Source organism: Camelus ferus, chromosome 30 (genome assembly GCF_009834535.1).
Source record: "Camelus ferus isolate YT-003-E chromosome 30, BCGSAC_Cfer_1.0, whole genome shotgun sequence".
In the NCBI taxonomy this organism is placed as follows: domain Eukaryota; kingdom Metazoa; phylum Chordata; class Mammalia; order Artiodactyla; family Camelidae; genus Camelus; species Camelus ferus.
Window position 1 is genome coordinate 6,694,168 of NC_045725.1, and position 25,505 is coordinate 6,719,672.

A 25,505-nucleotide genomic window follows, 5' to 3' on the forward strand; every position below is an offset into this window, starting at 1 on the left:
AAATTAAAAAAGCATTGTGCTCTTTGCTGTTTTAGAGATTATATAGAGTGTGCTTTGTTAAGATGTAATTCACTAGGAAAAGTGCTCTGGATTAGAGTAAAATCTCAGTAGATATGTGTATGAATTTTGTTACCATTATTGTGATGATGATGGTTTTTAAATATCTTAATGTTCTAATCTGTCAGTGCTTTCTTATTTGGATGAAAATTATATTTCTTCAAGCCAGAAAATGTCAATATAAACACACTAGCATCCTCATGCCAATGTAAAACCCTAATATTGACAGAAACACATCAGATTTTTTTTGGCTGTGAGTCACCCTTTAATTAAAAGGAAACAAAGATAAAACAATTTGGGGGAAACAGTTTAAAGTAAAAATAAATGTGAGCTTTTATTTAAATGGCTTTATGTTTCTCTTTTTTTCTTCTTGTTTAGATTTTTAGATACACTGAAGTTATCCACCGAGGACACCCTTACTCTGAGGATGACACACACAGCTAGTGGACTGAAGGACTGTCTCCACTCCATCGTCCAGGCTGCCGCCCACAGGGAGGCAAGGGCTGCTGTCACAAGGATGAGTTTTTATCTTCTGAATGACAGGTTGTCTTTCAAGGATGGCACTGGCCCATGTGGGATTACCCTGAAGTCCTTGTCTTGGCACACCACACTGAACAGGTCAGTGCAAGCTCACAGCTGCCAGCTTCAAAGACCTGGACTGAATTGTGTTGGGTTTGTCTCCACACCTCTGAGCACAAGAGCATGTGTTCTTACTGTTGCTGTCATGAGAGAAATATTTTTTTTAAGAGAGGAAAGCTTCAAGATTTTTATTATCTGTAATACTATATCTAATAATAGCAAAAGAGAAAAATTTTAATGTAATTACTGCATTTTGAAATGATTTAAAAATTATGATTTTAATAAATACTATAATAATTATATTTTATATCCTATCATGGGAAATTTCATTTTGTTAGCTCACGAAAGTAAATGGTTAGGGTAAGACGTGGGCAAACAAACGGAATGTTTACTCCTGTCCATGTTTTGAAGGAGCTGAGACATCAGTGATTCGAGTAAAGGTTTATAACCTGCTTCTGGCTCTTTCTTTTGCTCTTAAGTAATTTATCTCATTTTTCTTTTTACTCTGAGTTTCATGAAGTTGACTGCCCCGTGGACGTCCTTTAGTGAACGCGTTTCACTGGTGGCAGATGGCTGCATTTGAAACAAGAAAGACTGAGAAGCAGCCACTGCCAGCAGCTTTACATTTAAGTCTTCCTGGGACTGCAGTATAAGATGTGTCACTTTCTTTTAAACAGGAAGTGTGCAGTTTTCAAAATGCAAGGTTATATGAGTGTTTAAAATGTGAGTTTTTATTTAGTGTAGTTCTCACAGTTTGGGTACCTAATTCGCCTTTTCCAGTGGTGTGCTGGAGCCAACTCTTACAGCCTTGTCTGAGAGGTGATGGTACAGTTATCTGGATTTCTGCAAGTTAGTTGTTTAAAACAACCATTCTCAAAAATTGAATTACATAAACTTACAATTAAATAAATTATATGAAAAATAAAGACAATAATTATGCAAAATTATCACTCCCTAGTTACTTTACAACCTTCTTACTATTACCTGTTGTTCTCTTGAAGTCATTTGTTTTGATTCTGTCTGTGTTATGGAGATGCTGTATCATGGTGTGCTGCCACGCCTCTCTGCACAACTGTGTGTTAGGTTGGTGGCTTGCAGTCAGCCATGACAGTCTTTACAGCAAACATAGAAAATCAGCACCCCACTCCTCCTGTCCAAGCCAGCCTTTGCTAGTTTTGCCCTCGTTGTTAAATATTTATCAGCACGCCACTTGAAAGAATTAGAAACCATGATTATTGTCTTCTTTATTGTAGGTTTTTACAAGTGCTTCCTGCTTGCACTGAAGATGAGAAACTTCTGATAGATATCATACATTTTTTAAATAAGTTATTGAAGGAACAAAGGAAATCTGTATCCACAGAACTTCTAAACTGGCTGCTAGAATTACTTCTGAGACATGTAAGTGTTGTTAAGGAATTTGAATTTTAGATTTGACAAATGATATATTTATAAAAATCATTAATAATGTATACAGAGATACGGGAAAGTACGGTTTTTATATAGCAAAGCGGTCCTCGCGTTGTAATGGATGGCTTACGGCAACACACCTTCCTGACGGGATTGTGACTGGATTTAGGTGAAAAGTCTACGGAATGAATGGGACCTTCAGTCTTGGTGTTTAACAAAACCTGTTCCACATGTGAGCTTTCTGCTGCAAATGTACTTTCAAGTGAGGATCTTGGAGTCGAGGAATGTGGAGAGGCAGCGAGCCAAGCCAGATGGAGGCGGTAAGGGGTGTAGTGAGATGAGGTTGGAAAGAATGAGTCAAGCTGTGCTCCGGCTTTAATGTGAGTTTACTGTAGGGTTTACCCTTCCAACCCCTCTACTCTCTGCTTTCTGTAGCCTGCTGTGTTCTAAGAAACCTACCAAGAACCCAGGAAGCTAGCTTGCTCTTTATTGTTGGTCTGTGTATTTTATTTTATTTTTTTGGCAAATACTATATGGATATACTTAACCTAGCAAAGATAAACCTTTTGACGAACAATCATAAAAAAAATTCATTGAAGTTAGAAAAAAGGGCCTAAACTGAAACAGAAGATAGACTGTTTGACGTGACAAATATGTTTCATTATATGTTAATACATTTAAAGACATGATTTGCTGTAAAAATGCAAGGTGCTAATATAATGTAAATTAGAAATTCTAATTGAGATTACTTTTTAAAGTATTTATATATTTAACAATACATATATGAATGTATGTATGTAAAGCTTGTTGAGATGTTTATTTTTTTCTGACTTATTGTAGATGGGTGAAAATCAGGATGGTTTTGTTCAGTTGCATACCCAGCATCTACCATAGTGTCTTGCACACAATGAGCTTTCCGTAAACATTTATTAACTGTGATGTTAAGGAAGCTATGTAGTTAATTGCAATAAACACACATAACCATAATTCCGTAACATATTAAAATACAGCAGAAATGGAGACTATGGATCATATTACATATGCAAGTATACTTAGGGACTAAATTCCTAGAACTTTGATTGCTGAGTCCATTACAGATTGCAAAGATACATATAGATATGTGTTTGTATTTTTTTTTAATAGGTAACTATTATTTTGAGTGAAATGAGGATCTTTTCACATTTGGGGCTTTTTTGCCTCCTTTTCTGCAAACTGTCCCTTGATGCCCTTGCCAGTTTTGTCCCGTCATTGGGCTTTCAGTCTTCTCACATGCGTGTTCTCTCTCTCTCCCCTCCTTTCTTTTTTTGATAACAGAGGAACCATTTATAAATTAGAGAGATTACATTGTAAACTGACCATAACTCAATAAAATAAAATAAAATAAAATAAAATAAAATAAAATAAAATAAAATAGAGATTAGCCCTTTGTTTTATGACTTGTAAATGCTTTCCTCTTGTCATTAGCCTTCTGACCTTACTTATAATATTTTGGACTTATTTTTCTATTTTATCTACCCCTTTATCTCCTAGCTTTTGTTAGTGATGTTTTTCTGCTTTTCCTCTTTTATAGTACTTAAATTGTATTTCATGATCGTAATTTCCATATTTAGTTGGTGTGTGTGTATGTGTGTGTGTGTGTGTGAAAAACCTTGCTTAAATTATCATAGCAGATTTTTTCTTAATAAAATTTATTTTTTTATTTTTCCTTAATAAAAATTTTTTTTTTATTTTTCTCTGGCCATTTTCACTTCTTTCAGGTTAACTTTATTTTCATTTTGTGAAACTTATGACAGAACATTTGTCCAGTGGGAGGACATTTATATGTGGATTTTATTGGCTTCTGTACGTATGGCAAGAAATATCTTAAGCATATTTAAAGAGACATGATAAACTGAGAAAAATATTTATAACGCAAATGAGAGACAACATACTAATTTCCTTAAATTACAATATTTGAATCTTTAATAAGATGATTGGACTCCCAGAGTACATAGACCTCTTGTTCAATAAAGTTTACTTGTCTGTTACTTTCCCAAGGATGATTTCAAAGTACCATATCTACTTCAATTTTCTCTTATCTATTAATTATTAAAAAAATTAAAGAAGCATTTGGAGGCATTTTTTGCTGAATATTTTTAATAAAGCAAACAGGAAAATCTATTGTCATAGTTCTTTCAGCTTTTAGGCATGCTTCAATATGTTAGAGATTAGATATTAAAATATTGTTAAAATAATCTATGAAGCTTTTCCTCTGAATAAGTTTTTTGGTACATTAATTTTTGATCTATAAATTTTTTAACCTCATAATCTTTTTACTCATTTAAAAAAAAGAATAACCACTAAAACAATCTTTGTTTTTGGTTAAAGTTCTTACACTCTGAGAGTTACGGTTGCTCATAGGGGGCTTTAGGTTTTGAATCTTTTCTTGAATATCTGTGCAATAGTGGAGTGTTTGCATATAAGACTCTAAGTAGTATATAGCAACAGAAAAATCACTGCATATTAAACTATACTTACCTAAATTGTCTAGCTATAACTAGATAGTTAAAAGCTTATTTAAATGACTATGAATTTTGTAGTATGTCTTGAGTGCTGATGTATATTGCATAATTTATTCATAGTTTTGAAATTAAAAAGGAAATGTCTCCAGGACTCTAGGTGGTTGATTATACTGTGATTTCAATGCAGTTTTAGAAAAGGATTTTTGGTATAAATAAATTTATCTATTTGACTTTGTATGGTATCAAGGCTGTCTCTGGAAAGCTTTTACTTTGTCTCCTCCTATATTACCATCACTAGTGTTATAAGTAATAATACTTTTAAGGGTGAGCAAAGTGGACTTAAGCGTCCACTATCAGGAGAGTTTACTCTCTAAATATCATGCTACAAGGATTAAATTAGTAAGTGTTATGTAAAGACCAATATTCAGAATATAGGAAGCCTGCAAATAGAAAGTCAAAAAGTGTCTTTTAAAGTTTATCATCTGAAGTGGGTAAAATAAGTGAGAAATGGTTTAAGAAGTTCAGTAAAATAGCATTTCCAGAGGAATTGTTTCGGGTGTATGGACATAACATAAAGATATGCAGAAGCTATGGTGGCAAGAACAAAATTAGGCAGAAATGAATCCCTGGTCAAGCAGAAGGATGCTTACAGGATATGTACAGAAAAATCAGCTAACTTACTGAGGGAAGATTTGGGAACTTTTTCTTGTGAAAATTTTGTTTACATCTTTTATCAAAACATTCATTTATTATAAACATTTTATGTACTTAAGGAATTTTTTGTGCCACTACGTTATATTTTAATATATTGATATTTTGTTAATATATAAAATAACCTGAAAGTGCTGAATTTGAATACATTTCTCTTCAGAATGAGTTTTTGATGAAAGTTCATAAAAATGGGGCCATAATATTTTGTGGGGGAGGCTGTTCAGAACTACACGGTGCATGTCTGTCTGTTGACGGACATTCACAGGCCCCTGTGCACTCAGAGTCCATGGAAGGCATTGTACACCTTACTGTTGTAGGTTTTTGATGGGTGGAAAATTGGATAAGATGCGTGATAACTGTGTGGGTAAAGTGAATGAGCCGTCACCGCAGAAACCATTGCTCTTTGGAGATCAGCACTGACGAAGTAATGACCCACGTAGTTGACGTACAATTAGGATTGAATACTAATGTCCAAAGACAAAACCTGCAGTAATAATTAAGTACTTGAGATCAGCAGGTATCCGTAGAGGCATCTGTCCTACTCTCTCTTGTCCTTAGGGAATGGTGATATGTCACATGTGTTAGAAGGGATGTTGCTGGGGTTCAGTGAATCTTAATGTTAACATGTAAGTCCAAGGTATGTCATAAAGGGGAAAAGTCTGCAATTTATAAGCGGAAATAAGTTATTAATAGAGTTTCTTTGGAAGAATCCTAGTTTTTAGGTACGTACATACTGTATCAGTATATTAATCTACTTAATTTTTTATCTGTTTATCAGAATTAATAATTCCTGATGGTAAAATTATGTTTTACCAAGATGAGGTTTGCATTAAAAACAGCTTGCTCGTTTTGTCAGCTTTTATGGGAATTGGAGGCATTGTGGGTGGAAGTCAGTCTTTGGTTATTTGGGGCTAAGAATACTATAGAATATTATTTCTATGATTTTATTAAATGTGTATCTTGATTGTTTTATTCATGAACCTTAGAACTTGTTACGTTTTATGTAATTTTACTTGATTGAAATGAGGCACTTCTTGTTTAAGATGAAAGGAGGAGCTGGGGGAGAAAATGCTGCGTAGGTGTGAAAGATAGTGGAGTAAGTTAAAGGCAAAACATCTCTCCTCAGTGCTTTTCAGAAGCTCTCAGTTAGATTATTTATGATTGTGTGTACCTGATTGAAATATACTCTACATACTATGTAATATAAACAACTTGGAATTTTCTTCCCACTTAAAAATTTTCTTATCCTTAAAGAGAATGCAGTTATCTTTGAATTGAGTTCTTTAGGTGAAGAATTTCATAACAGTAGTAATTACAGTTTGATTTTTATCCTTTTTGTTTGTGTTATTATTTTTTATCTTTTATTTATTATTGTATTATTTTATTTGGGGGGAGGTAATTAGGTTTATTTATTTCTAGAGGAGGTCCTGGGGATTGAACCCAGGACCTCATGCGCGCTAAGCATGCACTCTACCACTCGAGCTATACCCTCCCCCGTTTGTTTGTGTTAATGTGCACTGTTGATGTGACATACTACTGGGGATGGAACGTTAACTAGCTTTGAAGTAAGACCGTTCTGAGGTTGAAGACTTGCTCTGCTCATTTGTATGACTTTGGACGACTTACTTACCCTCTTTATGAACCCGTGTTTGCCCATCTGTAGAATATGAAAATGCAGAGTCTCCTAGTTTAACCCCAAAGTTAAATGAAATCTTTTCTTTTTTTCTTAGCCCAGTGCCTGTGACATTATAGAGAATTAATAAATATTCCATCTATCTTTAATGCTGTTGGTTAATGTAAAATTTTCTACTCTTCCAGTATTATTAGAAATAATCTGTTATATTTCTTTAGCTACATTTTTTAAGGTAGAAAACAGGATAAAATTTAAGTAGTATTAGTTTTATTTGTCTATCAGCCTATCGAATTGCCAAGATTACAATAGTAATAATGCTCAACATCGACTTGGATGCTGTGGGCCTTCCCACACTGTGTTTAGTCACATGTATTGGTACACTTTTTGCAGGGACAGTTTGTACATGTACTTTGAAAGCATTGAAACTATTATAATGTTTTGATTTAGTAATGTCATTGCTTTGAATTCATACATAGGATATAATCAGAGTTGAGCACACTGCTGCAGCTCAGGGAATTTAGAAATCACTGATTATCCAGTAGTTGGGGTAAATCCTTATGGTTGAATAACAATCAGATACTAAAATAATGTTTTTGAAGAAATAGTGATGATAACATTAAGTAAAAAAATGGTCACAGTAGTGGATTTTTCCAGTTTTGTTAAAAATACAGAATTATAATTCTGTTTGTAGTCACAGACACACACACACACACACACACACACACAAAGAATATGTGCCAATACAGTAATAACAGCTCTCTCTGGGAAGTGTGATCCTGGGCGGTTTCTGTTTTTCTCTTTGTGTTTCTCTCTATTTTCCTCCATTTTCTATAATGGATATGCTTTCCTTTTGTTGCGCTAACATTGGAAGCACCTTTTGAGTTTAGAATATCTCCACCAGTGCAGGGGAGACCCACACCTCCTAGTGAGGTGATGCACCTCTTAGTTACTCCAGGACATGATTAGCAATAAAAACCTTTATGGGAAACAGCATATGGCTCAATTAGAGAGTAAATCCATGTTTTACAAATTTCATTTTTTAGAGTCCAAACCCACTGTTTGACCTGCTGGTTCTGACGGAGTCGCAGTCGCGAGAGGAAGCGGATACCATCCGCACCGCTGTCCGGCAGCAGCTCCAGAAAGAGCTGATGGCTCTTTTCAATACCTTGCTGCTCAGTTTCGGGGCAGTTGCTGACAGGTACCGTCTGTATCATCAGAGGTTTGGGGACATTTGTACCGAATCTAGTTTTCTTTTGATTTCCAAAGAGTCTTACTTTCTACTTGTTTCAAATTAAAAGGAGGAAGGACTTCAGTAAAAATCAGTTGTGGTCTGTTTGTTTTTGCGTCAGTGGAATTTCTGATGTAGCCTGATTGTAATTTCACACACACACACACACAGTATTTTGTTGTCTCTAGGTTTTAGTTCTTGGTTCTCTCTCTTAATTTTCTATATATTTACCTGAGCAGTCATACCCATTTCTGTGACTTTACAACTGTTTTTGCTTTGATGATTTTCAAATGTATATCAGGAAATCTGACTTAAAATTTTTTTTAATTAGATGAAATTCACAAATTAGATAAATTTTAGCCATTGTAAAGTGTACAATTGAGTGGATTTTGGTAAATTTACAATGTATAGGTTGTGCCACTATTACTACTTAATTCCAAACATCTTCATTGCCCCAAAGAGAAACTTTGTATCCATTAAGCAGTCCCTCCCCATTCAGCCCTTACTCAAGCCCCTGGCAGCCACTAATGTTTCTGTTTCTATGAATTTGCATATTCTGGACACTTTATATAAATGGAATCAAACAATATGTGACCTTTCGTGTCTGGCTTCTTTCATTTAACATCATGTTTTCAAGGTCCATCCATGCTGTAGCAGATATCAGTGGAGACTACAGAAAAGAACTTAATACAAATTATATACACGAGAAATACAATTCCTAAAGCAAAGAATTCATTGCATGGGCTTAACAGCAGACTAGACACTGTTGAAGAGAGGATTAGTCAATTCAGACTACAAGTCAGTAGGAGTTTCACTGGAGAGGGATGCCTTGGAACCTCTAAGGCGCTGAGAATGTTTTGTACATTGTTATGCCTGATGGTTACATGATGATACATGTGTGTGAACCACCCCGTGGTGTGTACCTAAGATTTGTGAATTTTGCTGTGTGCAGTTATTCATGCCTCAGTAAAGTGCTGAAGACAAGAACAAAGCCAGTCCAAGGACAGCAGAGTCTGGGCAGCTGGACCTGGAATGTATATAAGAATTTCCCAGTGGGAATTTCCTTGTACAAATATTAACATCAGCTCAGGAATCTACATAGTAAACCAGCACCACAGGTGGTCCTTGGACTGGACTTTGAGAAATGGTGGTCTCACTGTTCTCTGTGTGAATTTTGATGTTAAGGAGACGAGTGTGGAGACACTTCCTTTTATGAGTAGGTCAAGGGCAAATTAGGAAATTAACATCTTTAGAAATCATATACTTATATCCCTACACCTCTGTGATGGAATAGGTAATAATACCGTTAATAGTGTCAGTTTTGGAATCTAAAGATGTGTAAAACTAAAGAAATTTCAGATTTTATTCAGTATGTTGTTATACAGTGATATTTTTCTTCCAGGAATTAGACCTTTGGATCCATGCTTGGCCACTTAATTTTAGGAATTTTGTTTTCTAATAGAAAATGTTCTCTTAATTGTTCTGTTTCTGATAGTTTTGTTTAAGTTATGTGTGAAAATGTATTAAAATCTGTTCCTTTTATTTTAGCTTTCTGAGGAAAAAAACAATACATTTTAGTCAATTAAAAATTCAATTTTTTACTGATACTGAATGATCTAAAGTATAGTTTTAATGTATGCATTTACTTTTCCATCCCAGCTTTGTTTCGTTACCGGGTGGCAATAGCAGTATCTGTTTATGCATTTCTCAGTGTAATTGTTGCTTGTCTTTCACACCACGTACTCTAGGTGGCACAGTAGTTGCATTAGCCTTGGAAAATCTTGTTTTGAGAGGAAATGTTTTCTGCCATTTCCACCAGATCACACATTTCTGATAGAGTAGGTTGTTAGTAACCTTCCGTCACCAATCAGAAAGCCCAGTGAGCCCAGTAGACTTGTTCTGTGGTTGATTTTCCTCTCCTTTATGCACGCAGGAAATGCCTGGAACTCTTTTACGTTTTCCAAACACAGCTGGCTCTGAAACTGCTCCAGTGCCTGAGAGTCACGGATGCGCCTCATTTCTATGGCCTGCCGTCCCTCGAGAGGACCTTACGAGGGATGGCCCACCTCACAGCATTTCCAGGATGGAGCTCACACTCTCCTCTTACAAAGCCCCTCGAGATCTGTGTGAAGTACTTGTCGGGTCTCCTCGAAGTAAGTAAAAATAACCAGCGACTGTAACAGCAATAGCAAACTCGCCAATAATAGCTATTTACTGTTGTTGATCACTCAGGGTGTGCCAGGCACGACGTTAGGTGCACTGAATGTATTACTGTATTTAATGTAGATTATTACTCCGTTTTTGGCTCATCAGAATGAGTGTTCTCACAAGGATAAATGTACAAATGATATTTATTAGCAAATGTGCAAGTAGAATTACTTCTATGAATATACTTATTTGCTACAAAAGTAAGGCTTACTTTTAATCAACCCCCTTCATTAGGGTAACTTTTTTGTATATATTGCTTAACACTTTTATTTGTGAAATAGAACACATATGTGGAAAATACAGAAAACATAAATATGTAGCTTATCAATTATCGCATAACGGACACCCAGGTAGCCAGCACCTAGGAGCTTTGCCATACCCCTTCCAGTCTCCTCCTCCCCTGAAAGGTAGTTGTTATTTTGGTTTTTATGGTAATCTCTTCTTTGCATAGTTTTGCCACTTAACTATGTGTCCATATATACAATAATCCCTAATTCTTTCAATTTTGTTAAATGGAATCATATGTCTGGCTGCTTTCTTTCTAATGTTATGCTTGTAAGAGTTGCTCACTTTGTTTCCTGTAGGTGGAGTTAGTTTAACTTCATTGTTGTATAGTATTCTCTCTACTACAGTGTTGAAGGACATCTAGCTTCTCTTTTTCTTCCAGTTTAGAGCAGTTTTGGATACTGCTGCTATAAACATTCTTGTTCCGTGTTAAAAATTAGTGTATCTTTTTAAAAAATTTTTTTTCTAACTATTCTTGATATATGGAAATGTATTCCGTTTTTATATGTTAATCATGTACCCAGCGATCCTTGTTTCCAAACTCAGAGGAACAGCCTTTCATGTTTCATCTTTTAGAAGCTGTTTATGGCAGTTTTTTCAATTAATTAAAGAAAAGTGAGAATAAGGACCTTTTCTTCTAGTATTACTTTGCTAAGATTTTTAAAAATCTTAAATATAAACAAGTTTTTCTGAACCTTTTAAGATAATCTTTTTTTTTCTTCTGTATTCTATTAAGGTAGTGGATTATATTTGTTTATTTAAAAAGTGTTAAGCAACCTTACATTTCTGGAAAAGTTCTAACTCGTTTGTGATGGATTATTCTTTTTATATATAGACAGATTTAGTTTGTTAACACTTGGAATTATTCTACCTATTTTCATGGGGAAAATGTTTTTAGAATTATTCCATCTATCTTCTTTCTCATAAAACTTGTCAGGTTTTAATCTCAAAAGAAGTCCATACTTACATGTATATAATTTTCTCTTTTTCTTTATATAACTGTCTCTTTTTTTCTTCCTTGGAATAGTTGATTTGAATTGGTATTATTTTTTTCCTCAAATGTTAATTAGAATTTGTTGGTAAAGCAATCTGGGACGGGAATTTTCTTTTGGGGAAGATTATAGATGAATTGAATTTTTAAAGTAGATCTGGAATGACTCAGGTTTCCTATTTTTTTTGTGGTCAGTCTTAGTAAGCTGTGTTTCATTGGAATTTTATCTGAATTTTCAAATTCATTGCCCTAAAATTTTTCATCAGATCATCTTATTTTTTTAATATGTCAGATCTGTAGTGAGGTCCCATTTCATTCCAGACATTAATTACTCCTCCTCAGTTTTCTACACTGGTCTTACTACTGGTTTGTGTGTTTCATTAGTCTTTTCAAAGAATGAACCTTTGTCTTTGTTGATCCCCTCTTTAATATTTTTCCCTTTTTTATTAATTTCTGTTTAAATTTATTTCCTTCATATTTTGGTATAATTCATGACTCTTTTTCTACTAAAATCTTTAAGTTAGAGAGTCTTCATTGATTTTTTTTTTCTCTTCTCAAAAAAATATTTTTAGTTCTAATTACCTTCTAAGCATGGCCTTAACTTTATTCTACGCATTCTGATCTGGCATGTTTTCGTCATCATTGAGTCCAATGTATTGTCAGAACGTACAGTGAGCATGACAAAGACGTGTTTCTGTAAGAGGACAGCTTCGCCGTGGTGCCCTGGCAGCCTCGGGTGTTTGCACATGGGCCACGTCGTCTGGGCTTAGCTGCGGCTGGTCTGAGCTTTGCCAGAGCTTCCTGTATGTAATCCTTCTGGAGCGCGAGAGACTTGTAAGCGTCATTCTCTTCACTCTCTCAGGAGGTCTGTCACTGGCCTGTTTTTGGCCTCCTGGGTTCTGACGAGCAGGCTTGCTGCCTCGCTGCCCTCGGGGTACGGCAGCGGGCTGTGCAGGGTCTAGCTGCAGCCTGGCGTGGCCTCAGCGAGAGTGCTCTGTGCCGCCCCGCTGTTCGCTGGCCGCTTTGCTTCCCTGCCACCCTGTGAAAGGGACGCTGGGAGCTGACGCCTTTGCCTGATTTTGCTTATGCTTTTTATGAAAGTAGTAAGCTGTCTGAGTCCAAAAATGACGCATCATCTCCTTGGTGACCGGATCTGTCTGCGTTGCTTGCCTTGAAGCCGGAGGTTGGCGTCTTTAACAGCATTAGGAATTGAGGAAAGGCTCCTGGAGGAGGCCGTGTAGAGAGAGGTTTTGGAAGATGAATAAACTGGTCGGAAGTGATGGGTGTCCTAGACGTGGAATGTGTTGACCAAATTATCTGTGACTTCCTATTCCTTCTCATGCTGCATGTTGCTACTTGCCCCGCGTCTCTGCCCACCACCCGATCATCCTTCAAAACAGAAACCTTTCAATCCAGATCTCCGTTTTCAAGTGCTTAAGGCTCTCTATAATCTTGCGTTTTGTGTCTTACCTCCATTTTATCTTTTTCCCACATCTCTTGAAGTTTCAGTTTTATTTGACTCTTCTCATTAAATAAAAAAAGCATAGTTAAAAAGTCTGTTTCTTTCACACAGTTCTTCTCTTTTTGGGTGGCAGTGTCTACACAGGGCTTTAGATCTCATATTCATTTACCTTCCTGTAGGAAGCCTTCACCTGTTCTTCCAGTCACCCAGCAAATATTATTTGACTGACCTGGTCTCTTCTATAGGTTATGTGCCTTCAGCAGTTCATATATGCCACTATTATGGTGCTTAATATTTTGTATTTTTATCTTGTTTTATGCTTTGATCTATTATACTGTAAGCTTGTAAGAATTATCTTTGGACCATTTCTACTATCCCACAGCTCCCCATTAGTCTAGCACAGTGATTTGTACATGGTGGACAAATAATAATTTAATTTATTTGTATCTTACATATGATTTTTAAATTAGAATAAAGTTTGAATAACATTGGAAGTGTGACGTAAATAAAAGTAAGTGATGTGTGTTTAATTTTTGTATTTTCATTATTAAATAATGCTTTAAGTGATGCTGGTGTATACAGCTGTAAGTCATGCTTCAGATGATCTCATCTAGGATTTGTTTCCAAAGTGCTTTTTTTTGTTTTTTAAAAAAGACTTCAAAATCCCAAATACAGTCAGCTGTACTATAAAATTTAATATAAATTTTAGTGAAGCCACTTTAATGAAATATTTTTTATCTTGTATAATTATAAATACTGAAAAAGGGCAGACTGCCAATATATTAATTATCTCATACTTCAAGGGGTCCATGATCAGAAATGTATGAATTTTTAGAACGCATATATTATCTAAAGACTTAAACCATAATGTTTTTTAAAAAGACAGCTCCTCCAGTGCATTTAAAATAATTCAGTCTACAAGTATCTGATTTATAGCATTATTTATAATGTGACTTATAAATGCTCCATTTATAAATCTTGTGGAATACATCTCCTCTATAAAGTGATGTTTATCTGTTTCAGACCAGGGATATGTGAGGACCTACTACAGCAGTAGTTGAAGTTAAGTGTTAGGTTGTTTCTGTTTAGAAACCATCAGAAGTACTTCTGTTTGTAAAATTGCTTTAAGAGAAGAGACATCAGATCACAGCTGTGTTTAAATACCTGAAATTAAAATGAGCTTTCTGTGTTATTGGAGAACAAAGGGGCTTAGTTTTAGGTAAGAAGTCGAGGCAAAATGACAATAATGTCATTCTAAGCTCAGTTGTCTTTGAGGTAATAAAAATCAGTTTATTAGCTAAGGAATCAATAAAAAGTATGATTCTTATTTTATACTACTTCACAGTTATGAAAACCTGATTAACGAATCTTGATTTGGTATAAACAGAGGAGTACATTTATGCTTCATACAACGTTTTGGGAAGAAAATCTTTTTATTTTTACATTAAATGACAGGAAAATAATATGGAAAATTCTGTCACTTTTGTTAGAAATTGTGACAGTCATATTTAATCTCACTTGGGTCCTTCTGCTTAGTTACTTAATTAGCTAACAGATTTTTTAATTTTACTACTGACTAAGTTGATCTTTCATATAAAAGTCATGTTTATGTGAATGCACACTGAATTGTCGGTCCAAGTGATTTGCTTCCTAGTTTCTCACTAATAAAAGCTGGGTCCTTTTCAGGTGGGAGCTGTAATTTATCATCAGATATTTTGTTTCTGCACAGTGAAATTTGAATTTGAGTATTTACTTTTTCTGATTGAGAAATGAGACTCAGACTAAGCGTGATTCATTATGATAGGTGAATAAACTATGATAATTAAATCCTTAAAAATTATACATGAAGTATAATTCCAGGGACCTGACATAAAGTCGAGTTGAAAGGAGACAATATCCAGGTCCTTGGCTTGTCCCATGTGAGCTAGAACTGAAACCATGACAAAATAGCTGTCTCCAGTGACTTTAGGAAGATAGTAAGGACTTGATTATTCAGGTATCTTAACTTCTAAGACAGTCCCTTAAAGCTTTAAACTTTTAATTATGGAAAGTCTTAAACACATGCATATGCAGAAAGAACAGGAGAACAGAGCCCACGGAGGTGTCACCTGCAGTTTTTAACCCCTGGCCAATCTTGTTTCATTTTCAGAAATACTATGCAATTATTTGGTTTGTGAAAATTCTAATTTAAGTCAAAATCTCTAAGTTATCTATGAATAAATTGTTTTCATTAAATAAGCCTAACATGATTCATATTTGTGCTGTCATTTTTTTTTAAACTAATCTGCTTGCTGCATGAGCTGAAAAGAATCCAAACTAAAAACTAGTCTCTGTTATGAGACAAAATGGCTTACATTAAAGGATTCTGTGCTGAATTAAAGCACTCAGAGCCCTTGGGTGGATGAATTAAAATACTTTCTGCTACATTAGATAAGAAGCAGTTTTGATTGCTTTGACCCACAAGTTTTTCCTTCATAATATATTGGCATCTAAATATGGTTAACACTTTTTTGATCAAAATTTTGTGAATTATAAAATGATCTTTTGTCACTTTGAGTTTTTTTGAGTTGAAAGCTATGAAGATCCTTGTTACTCAGTGTCAAGAAACACATATTGAACCCCTGTGTGGGGGACAGTCTAGATTTACACATAAGTGTTCTAAAAGAGTTTGTCACATGTTTTGAATGATTTTCTAAATCAAGTGGAAGGACTTTTCCTCAAATTGCTGCTGCCTAACCCCCCATGTGCTTTCTGATTCAGCTGCTCAGGTAAGGGTGTATCCCTTCAGATAAGAAACATCTCTTTTGTTGTTACTGATGGAGATTTGTTATGTGGGAGACAAAAAGTTGACAGTCAATGATTTAAATAATAAATACATACTTACACATGGAATAGAAATCTAAGATCGCTTAGAAGTGGAGAAAATGTCTGCTTACATTTAAACCATAATTCTAGGAAATCTAGCCTAACTCTGGTAGTAAGAGTTTTATATAGCTAGCAATTTCTAAGTGTGCTTTTCAACAAGATATTTATAAACTCTTTTACTTAAAAGGTACTATAACATTTGAAAAATGTTAATGAGCATATTTTTAAATCACACAGTCTTCTAGGAGGATACTACCCATTTTTTAGACAAGTACTAAAGGGTCAAAAATTTAAACTAAGAATATTTGTTTTAATTGTGGTGAAATACATGCAACATAAAACTTGCCTTATTGACCATTTTTAAATGTATAAGATGTAAGAATATTATTATATACCTTATGTGGTTTTGGACTCAATCAATTCAGACAAGTCAGTAGAAAATTATGTATTTATCCACTAAGAGTAAAGCTGCCACAAAATTGTCTGTGCTTGTTTTTCAGGTCATTACTTCTTTTTATGTCGAGCGTGGAGGAAATGCCATGTCCTTCATGGGAAAAGGTGTCACAAAGAGCACGGTCCTTTGCTTGCTTCATTTGTCCCACGAGATGATGGTGCAGGCCCAGAGCTCGGTGAGAGCACGCAGAGCTGCCTGTGTTCCCAGCAGCTGCCAGGAAAGGAATGTGCTGTGTCCACACGTTTCAAGCCTATAGGTTTACTCTAGGAGCATGTCTCTTATTGACTTCTCTTTTTAGGAAGCAAAACTGATTTTTGACTAAGATGTTTCTTAGAAGCTATATAATACTCAGATCTGAATTTTATTTGAAATTTATTTTGATTGAAATCTGCATGCACTAGAGGACTACATTTTGTCTAAACCATGGGGAAAATAGCTGTTCTGAAGAAAAATTTTTATGTAGAACTTTTTATGGAGGAGCTGAGATTTTTGTTTGCCTTGTGTTGGCTAAATAATCAATTGAAACCAAGTCTTCAGTATATTTTTACTTTGTTTTGATTTTTTAAAATTCAGCTATTTTAAACTCTCTCTCTTTTATTCTTAGAAACTCACCTAATGTGTTTCTATGCCCTTTCTTTCATTCTAGGAGTGGATGTCACTTTGGTTCTTGCCTCTGGGTAGTCAGGGCGAGGAACATGCCCACACCCAGCAAGGCCTGGCGTGGTTGATTCCGTTGTGGGTTGACCGAGACCCAGAGGTCAGTGTGCAGCACAGTGGAGCCCACTGTGTGTAGGGTGAAGAACAAATGACATAAGTGCATATACACATTCAGATTTTCCAGAATGAGATTATTATGTTGACTAGACCTTAAGCTATATTTACTCTGTCTTAGTCAGCTTGGGCTGCGTAATAAACACCATGGACTGGATGGCTTGAACAAAGAAATTAATTTCCTCAGGGTTATGCAGGCTGGAAGTCGGGGGTGAGGGTGTCAGCATGCTCAGGCTTGGTGAGGACTCTTTCTGGCTGTTGGATGCCTTCCTGTTCACCACATGCTCATACGACCTTTCCTCTCTTCCTCTTCTGATAAGGTCACCAGTCCTATCAGATTAGGACCCCACCCTTATGACCTCACTTAACCTTAATTATCTCCTAAAAGCCCTGTCCTCAAACACAGTCACATTAAGGGGCTAAGGCTTCAACCTATGAATTTCGGGGGTATACAGTTCAGCTCGTAGCACCCCCTATTCAGTCAGATTGAGAATACAGATTACAATAGTAAGAAATGACGTATTATACAATCTGTCACTTTTAGAACAGTGAAGAAATATTGGAGAAGCCCAGCCATTTTTCACATAGTTTAGAAGGATAGTGACCAAGTGATACTTAATAGAATAGTACCATTGCAGCACAATGTTTTGTATTATTAATGAATTTTCCAGTTTTAGCCATTTGTCCCCTGATTTTATTTTTTAAACCACCTTATTGAGGTATGATTGACATACAAAAAGCTGTACACATTTAACTTGTACAGCTTCATGAATTTGGAGATAAGTATACACCCTTGAAATACACATCACCAGAATCAGTGCCGTAAACATACCCTTCACCTGCCAAAGTTTCCTCCTGTCCTCCTTACTGTTTGTTTTTGTAATTAGAACATTTGACATAAGATCTGCCCTCTTAGCAAATTTTTAAGTATCTAATATAGTACTGTTAACAGCCTAGAGGTACATTCTTTAACCACATTGAACTTGGACTTACTGCTTGACTGTGCTATGACTGTGTTGCTTTTTGTTACTCTTGAGTTATCAGTGAAACTCTGTTTGAAATCAGAGTTTAGAAGTTCACCAAAATATGTAGCTTGAGCAACAGGGGTATTGGGAAAACACATTAAACCATGTCAATCTTATTTGAAACTTTTTTCTTTTAAAGTAATTTTAGGGAGAATACTAAGTGCCTTATAAAAAGATAATTCAGTTATTTCTCTTTGAAAAGAAGTTTCAAAAAAGTTAAAACCGTTTGGAAGAAACACTGAAAATTTAAGGAAGGTAGAACAAAATACTAGGTGTCCTCTTAAAAATGAGACATAAATAAGCATCGTGTTCATAAAAGACATGTAAGCACCCGATGCTTTCCCTAGAAAAAGGCTTTTGAACTGTAATTCTTACTCTTCTTTATACTTGGTTTTGACTTTTTGTGACATTTGCTTTTCTTTAACTTTTGTTACTTTTATATTATTTCTTAAATCATGGAACAGGATTTTTACTCATTCATGAACTTAAAGAACAGTTTTCTTTAAGTGTCTTTTATGATTTAGGATTTTCAAGACAGTGTCATAAAAGTATGATATTTTATGTACCAGAAAAGTAAAGAATTCATGTTGTGAAGTCAGGTTCTTTGGCTTGAACAGGTGAGGTTCACTTCGCTGGGATTAGGATCAGCACTGACCACCCTTGAAGCTGGCTGTGTGGCCCTGGCCAGCAGTTGTCAGAACATCTCTGGTGGACTCTGGGGGACGGTGGTGAACATTCTCCTGGACCAGTCGGAATGCAGCATGGTGCGCCGGGAGGTAGGCCTGTCTGTCTGGTTCTTCCTCCCTGTTCCCCTCGGCCGTCTGCTGTGACGATCCCCGTAAACCGCACTCCCCCTTCAGCTCGGTGGGCTGACCACTCACCATCATTTCTTCTTCCTGCGAGAAACCCGAATGAAATGATAGTGAAGAGCAAAATGGTATTGATTCACTTAGTAAAAGTAGGAGTCCTTCACCCTGATAAGGTCAAAGCAGAATTTGGTGTATTTTATTAATCAACTCTTCTGTTTTATTACACACTGAAAAGTAGTTCAAAGGAGGAAAAATTACTTTTATATTATCTCAGTGTTTAAGTTTATAAAGCTTTACTTAAGGGACTGTCAAAATACCCTGTAGTATTTATTATGTAACATATAAGAGGAAAAGTAAATGCTGTTTTAATTCTTTCTAAATGGTTTGTGGTTCTCTTTATTGCTGCTTTTATCAAAGTAATGATTGATGCAGACAGTTTTAAGAACTGTAATCAAATAATGCTTAGAGGCTTGTAAAGAAAACAGCAGCTCCTGGGCCCATAATTAGCCAGTTTCCAGTTCTAAAATCCAAAGGCTGCAGTTTTCTTATTATTTGTTTTTTAATAGTAATGCTTAAACTTGTAGCTTCCTCTTGGTTTACTAACTTTAAAGATGATCTGTTGACTTCCAGTTAAGATGATTGAAAACGTCACTCCCTCTGGATCTCCTCTGTTACTTGAGTTATTCTCTCATTGTATCGTTATCGATCACTAAGTAGATAATCAGTGTTCACATTAGTATGATGATTTAATTTGACCACCTTCAGGACAGACCTAGGTGTGTAAGTTGGACATTCATGGTTCATATTTCTAGTTAGCAATTTTTTATTGAGAGGAGCTTGTATGAGGAAGCAAGAGAAGGGGAGAGAGGCGTGTGTGTGATCTGTTAAGAGGATAATAGAAACCAAAGTATTTTTTTTAAATGCTACCAGAATGGTTTGTTTTACAGGTCATTTTTTGGAAAAACAAAATTCTGAAATAGGAAACAAATATATTTCCTGATGAAGTGGTTTCCCCCACTACCATGTCATCATCTAACAGGAAGGGCAGCTGGGGGGTTCTCATCATGGTCTCAGTGCGTGCAGTTGCCCAGGGATATGTCTTTTTGTTATGAAATGACAATATATTGGTTATTTCAGAGATGACAACAAGATGGCAGTGTTGACATTTTTTTCCTTTAATTTCAGGCTGCATTTATTCTTCAGAATCTCCTTGTAATTCCAATGCCCTCAGTAATTATAAAGGATTATACTTGGCAGGTAGGTGACTTTAAACAATGATCAACCCAGTAAGTGTTTGAGATTAATCAATGATAAATTTTCAGTATATGTATGTGTATATATTTCATTACCCGTGGAACTTTATACAAGCCAACAGGATCTCTTAAAAGAGAATGTAGAAATTTCTTATGCTTGATCAGATCTACAGATTCTTCTCTGTGGTGTTAAAAATAATTTTAAACAGAAATAATAATCGCTAACGTGGTGTTTACTATGTACTAGGCACCCTTAGAAGCATAAGAAACATCAGCTTGTCTAATGGTTTGAGTTGTGAACCCGTATTATCCACATTGTCTAGATTAAGAAAATTTAGCACAGTGGGTTTAAGTAGTTTGCCCTAAATCACACCCTTCTGCTTTGAAACTTTGGGAAAATTTCTTTGCCACTAATTATACTATCTCTTTAATTTAATAATAATAAATTTGTTTATACTTAAATATGCAGTGATGTTAACATCTTTTTTTATGGATTAGTGCAGTTAGTGTCATAATTTATCTTGCTTTGATTTCTGTTGGATTAATTTTTTATTTTATGTTCTGAGTATCAAGTCAGTAAGTAGTTTTCCCTAACTTTTTTGTAGCCTACTGCTTTTTAGATGATTTGGAGGTTAGAAAAGTGCTCTCCGTAGGGGAGATAAGGTTTGCTCCTTTTCTACCCCATTCCTTATCTGTGTGTCCTGTCCTGTATGTGTATACTTACCACACTGTTGCATCTCACCCTCCAGGATCCTGGCCAAATCTAAAGTCTCCTTTAAAGTTTTCAGTAGAACACGTCTTTGGGGGAATTACTGCGTCTAGTTGAGCTGCAGGGAGGGCAGCTTTTCGGGCCGTCACCTGAAGCATGAATCCAGGTGGCGTTAAGGCCTAGGTCTCTTTCACTCTTGGAAGGTTCACTTCTGCACACTTGACAAACCCAGGTTCTCTCTGGCAATTACTGTAAATCCCAGGCTGCTTTTCTACTGGCTCCTCTAATTTGTTTAACCTGCCTTCTGATAATGATTGTTATTCACAGTCTGTGTTGTAATAAAACCAGAGGAGGCAAACTAGAAAGAATACACAGGATTAATATTTATGTTAACAGTCTAGTGGTTTTGATGCCTGTTATCCGGTAACTAGGATATTAAAACAGGTGCTGTTTTTGGCTTAAATGCAAACAATCTCTACTCCTATTGTTAAGCTGGCGACACCTGTATACTATAACCTTGGGGATGTACTGCCAGTGAATTCTGTATTATTGAAGTAAGTATAATAATATAAGGGCAAGAGTAATACGATTTCTGGGTTCTATTACAGATCTTGGGACGTGATAATACAGAACCATGTGGAGAAGTGGACATTTTTTCTAACAAGTTAAATAGTGTACAGTTCCTTTTGGCTACTGGTGACATGCTTAGTGCAGCTTTCTGGTTTTGTGACTCTCCAGTTCTCCATCACAGAATTAATTTCTACTAAAAAGTTGAAAACAGTGGTTTAAGTGTTTGCTTTTGGAGTCTTACGCTTTGCCTGTATTGGCCAGAATCAAAAAAATTTGAGAGCTGCTCTAATCCAAGATAATACTTGATGATGGAACTTCCGTTAGTCTTAAGCAAAACTGGAAAAATAAATAAGTCTAATTGTTCTGTGCTTTTTAAATAAACTCACATTTTCTTCTTCTCTCTTTCTTTTGATATGTTTTTGGTTATTATTTTTGTTTTTAAGTGTCCTAACTTAGCAGTAAAAATAGTTGGTAATCTAGTATTTGTTCCCCAATCTTTAAAAAGCGATACTTTAAATCCCAGAGTGGAAACAGCTGCTCTAGTAAGGGCACATGGTACTCTTCAGATATAGTTGATGGAATTTTATAATCTCCAAGAAGCTGTGACATTTGTCAGTTTACTACAGCCAGGAAAAAGGTACTACTTTTCCAGTATTTTAAAATTAAAACTGTCATTGGTAAAACGATAAGTAATAATCTTACTCAACAAAATGTTTCATTTACTTGTCTTGGTGCATATTTCTCAGTGTTTTGGAGGATACAGCATGGAGGAAGCAGCACTGGTATCTAGAAGCTTTGTAAATATTCTGTTTCGGATGAGTTGATATTTGATTAATTATGTTTTACAAGGAGGATTGCTTTTCCTGCTTTGCATGTTGTTTTGATGCCGGAAGTCTGGATCGACGCCCTCTGTACTCTTGCTCGCGGGGCGTTGTGCAGTGCCCCCTTTATGACTGTTACCCCTTTCTCAGTTTCCCCCCCACACACCCGGCATACATTGGGATTTCATGTCATTATTGGAGTTATACCTCTCTGTGGTAGCAATCTGCATATGTAAATTTTGAGTTGTATAAATGGCAGGTTTCTTTTTGTGGTTAAGTTTAGTCCTCCTGGCAAATGTGGTAGATACTTTTTTAGCTTCATTCCTGGTTCCACTGTTTTCATACCTTTGTTTTTCTTTCATTTTTGCTGTACTTTTACTATCCTGTTATAATTTCCCTTTCCTTGTAATAAGGCTTAAATCTTTTTGGAATAAGTTAAGACACAAATCATTTAAAGTTTTTTTGTAGAGGGGGGTTGGAAGGAACATTTATTAAAGTTATAAATTTTATGAAAATTTAGTTCTCACTTAAGTTTTAAGATTCAGCTTGTAGTTTTTCTTTTTTCTTATTCTATTTATAAGTCTACCAAATTTAACTGTCTTTTAAAGGGGCTTTTTGGATGATGTTTGTTTCATTTACAGACTTTTTTTTAAATTGAGTTATAGTTGATGTACAATATTATATAAGTTTCAGGTGTACAATATAGTAATTCACAATTTTTAAAGATTATATTGCAGTTATTATAAAATATTGGCTATATTCCTTGTGTTGTGCAATAAATCATTTTTTATTTTCAAAGGTATTTTAAAAAATACTTTTACTAACTGCTGCAGTCCATCTAAATCTTCCTGTTCTCTGAAAGATGCCAGCATTTAATGTCTATACCATTCAATTAGGTTCTTTTTCATATATTACCTTTACTGCCTTGCCTGTTTCTTACCGTTTAACTTAATCTTCCTACGTGGAATGTGTATTTCAGGACCACATTCTTAATATTAAAAAAAAAATGTTTCTCCCAGCCCCGATCACAGAGAAGACGGTGCTCCATCACTCTTGGCTAACGTGTAGGAATGTGCAAATCATTTCATTTATCCCTTTAGTCTTATTGGTATTGCTAAGGAGATAAAGTTGAATATGAGGTCTTAATTTTTGTAGCATGTTTCCCATTTATCTTTTCATGGGTGCAGATAGGTACTGGGAACAGTACTGTGCACTGTTTTTTAAGAGCAACGTTTATAATATTGGTGTTTCTTTCTTCAAGGCTCTTCCCTCTCAGGGAGCGAAAACAGAATCACTGTTGAAAGGACCTTAAGCTGTGTTGTGTTCCCCGCTGTCCAGGGTCTTGTAAACTGGTTTCCTACAGTCTGAGTGGAAATAGTGCTCTTGGATGTGGAAGATTCTGTTGGTGGGTGTGGTGTGAGGACTGTTGTCACAAATCCATACCCCTGCAACTTTAACAACCAGAATGGAATTTTAGAGTTGATTATAACAAGAAATCTGTTAGGTAGAGATTATCTTTGTAGTTTGTTTCAGTTCCTTTCTGTAAATGTTTGTTGAGTATTTAAATGTGGGGACTCACAGATGATCAGATTAAATGCTTTGGGGCTTATGGCCTGTGGGGGAAGACAAACACATACGTAGACAATGTTACTACAGTAACATTTTTCTATGATGATGGTAGCTTATGTGTAATATTTGTAATATTAAAGTTGTTCTTTCCCTTGAAAATGGTATCACACATTTAAGTGTAAAGGTAGTTTCATGCACTTACATAATATAGTGAGACATCAGCTTGTGGTACAAATACACTGTTCATGCTTTAGTTCTTTTCTACGTTTGTGATAAGACCTTGAGTTGGCACATTTATTTTATTTTATTTTGAAAAACTTTATTTTGAAAAAAATTAGAGTTGCAGAAACAACAGTTTTTATGTATCCTTCACCCAGATTCCTCAGATGTTACCATTTTACCATATTTGCTTTAGCTCTACCTAGAATCTTATTTCTGAGCCATTTGAGAGTCACAGACATAATGCTTCTATTTTCCCTAAATATTTAATTGTGAGTGTCCTAAAAACAAGGAGAGTCTCTTACAGGATTACCATAATAATAATCAAAGTTAGGAAATTATTCAGATTTTTCCAATTGTCACACTACTGTCTTTTATAGAAAAAAAAAACACCCAATGAGGATCTAGGATCCAATTTGGGAACACATGTTGCGTGTAGCTGTCATGTCTGTTAAGTTTCTTATCTAAAATAGTTCCTATATCTTTAACATTTATGACCTTAGCATTTTTGAGGAGCACAGGCTATTTAGTTTTTGTAATATTTTTAAGTTAGGTTTGTTTCCCCATGATTAGATTCAGATTATGAGTTTTTGGCAGAAAAGCCACAGAAGCGATGTGTTCTGAGTGCATTACATCAGGAGACAGGCTGTCTCTTTGCTGCATTGCTGGTAATATTAATCTTGCTTTCTTGGTTAACAGAGAGTTTGCCTGTTTTCTCCATTGTGGACTTAGTTTTTTATTTTGCCAGGCGATGTCTGAGACTGTAAAATATCTGTTTCTCTTCAGCTTTTACTAGTTTTAACTTTATTCATGATTTCTTGTCTGAAGCAATTATCACTGAATGTTTGTCAAATGATGATTTTCTAATTCCATCATTTCTTCTACATTCATTACATTTTGCTGTAAGGAAGAGGTTTCTTTTCTTATTTATTCATTTATTTATTTATACCAATATGGACTCAAGAACTCTTAGTCTGTTTCATGGATTATATTGTTTCTATCAGTTATTTATTGAGATGCTCAGATTGTTTCAGATTTGCCGGGAAGGAGTCCCCTCCTATGTCCTTTTAACATGTCTTCGTCAATCTTTGAGAACTTCCTTACTCTCTGGTATAGGAAGGTGTTCTAGACTTTGCCAGCTCCAACCTGGAATCAGATACTTGCTCAAAGAGCCCTGATTTCTTTCAGTGGCGAGTGGTACATAGAAATGAGATCTGGGTGTTAGATGTGCACTCGCATTGGACAGACATGGCACCTGGGTATGTGTCTATGTGTGTTGCAGACAGATGTTCAGCTCACTTATAGTTCTGTGTGTCATTTTCATATTTGATGTGATAATTATTGATGCATATTTTTCATCTTTTAGTGTGTTCATCGT

The 25,505-nt window shown here is 35.5% G+C and overlaps 1 protein-coding gene across 7 annotated transcripts in view; it reads left to right on the plus strand.

The window, feature by feature from the left end:
• RTTN (rotatin) overlaps nucleotides 1-25,505 on the plus strand; it is a 116,226-nt gene that overhangs the window by 45,843 nt on the left and 44,878 nt on the right. For all 7 annotated transcript variants that reach the window (XR_004316294.1, XM_032470746.1, XM_032470744.1 and 4 more), the window contains 8 exons: nucleotides 436-675; nucleotides 1,890-2,034; nucleotides 7,932-8,086; nucleotides 10,050-10,269; nucleotides 16,428-16,556; nucleotides 17,028-17,138; nucleotides 18,795-18,953; nucleotides 20,172-20,243. Coding sequence is in view for 6 of the 7 variants with exons in the window: in XM_032470746.1 (XP_032326637.1) it covers nucleotides 436-675; nucleotides 1,890-2,034; nucleotides 7,932-8,086; nucleotides 10,050-10,269; nucleotides 16,428-16,556; nucleotides 17,028-17,138; nucleotides 18,795-18,953; nucleotides 20,172-20,243 (1,231 nt within the window). In the remaining variant the exon portion in view is untranslated. The remainder of the gene's footprint in view (nucleotides 1-435; nucleotides 676-1,889; nucleotides 2,035-7,931; nucleotides 8,087-10,049; nucleotides 10,270-16,427; nucleotides 16,557-17,027; nucleotides 17,139-18,794; nucleotides 18,954-20,171; nucleotides 20,244-25,505) is intronic.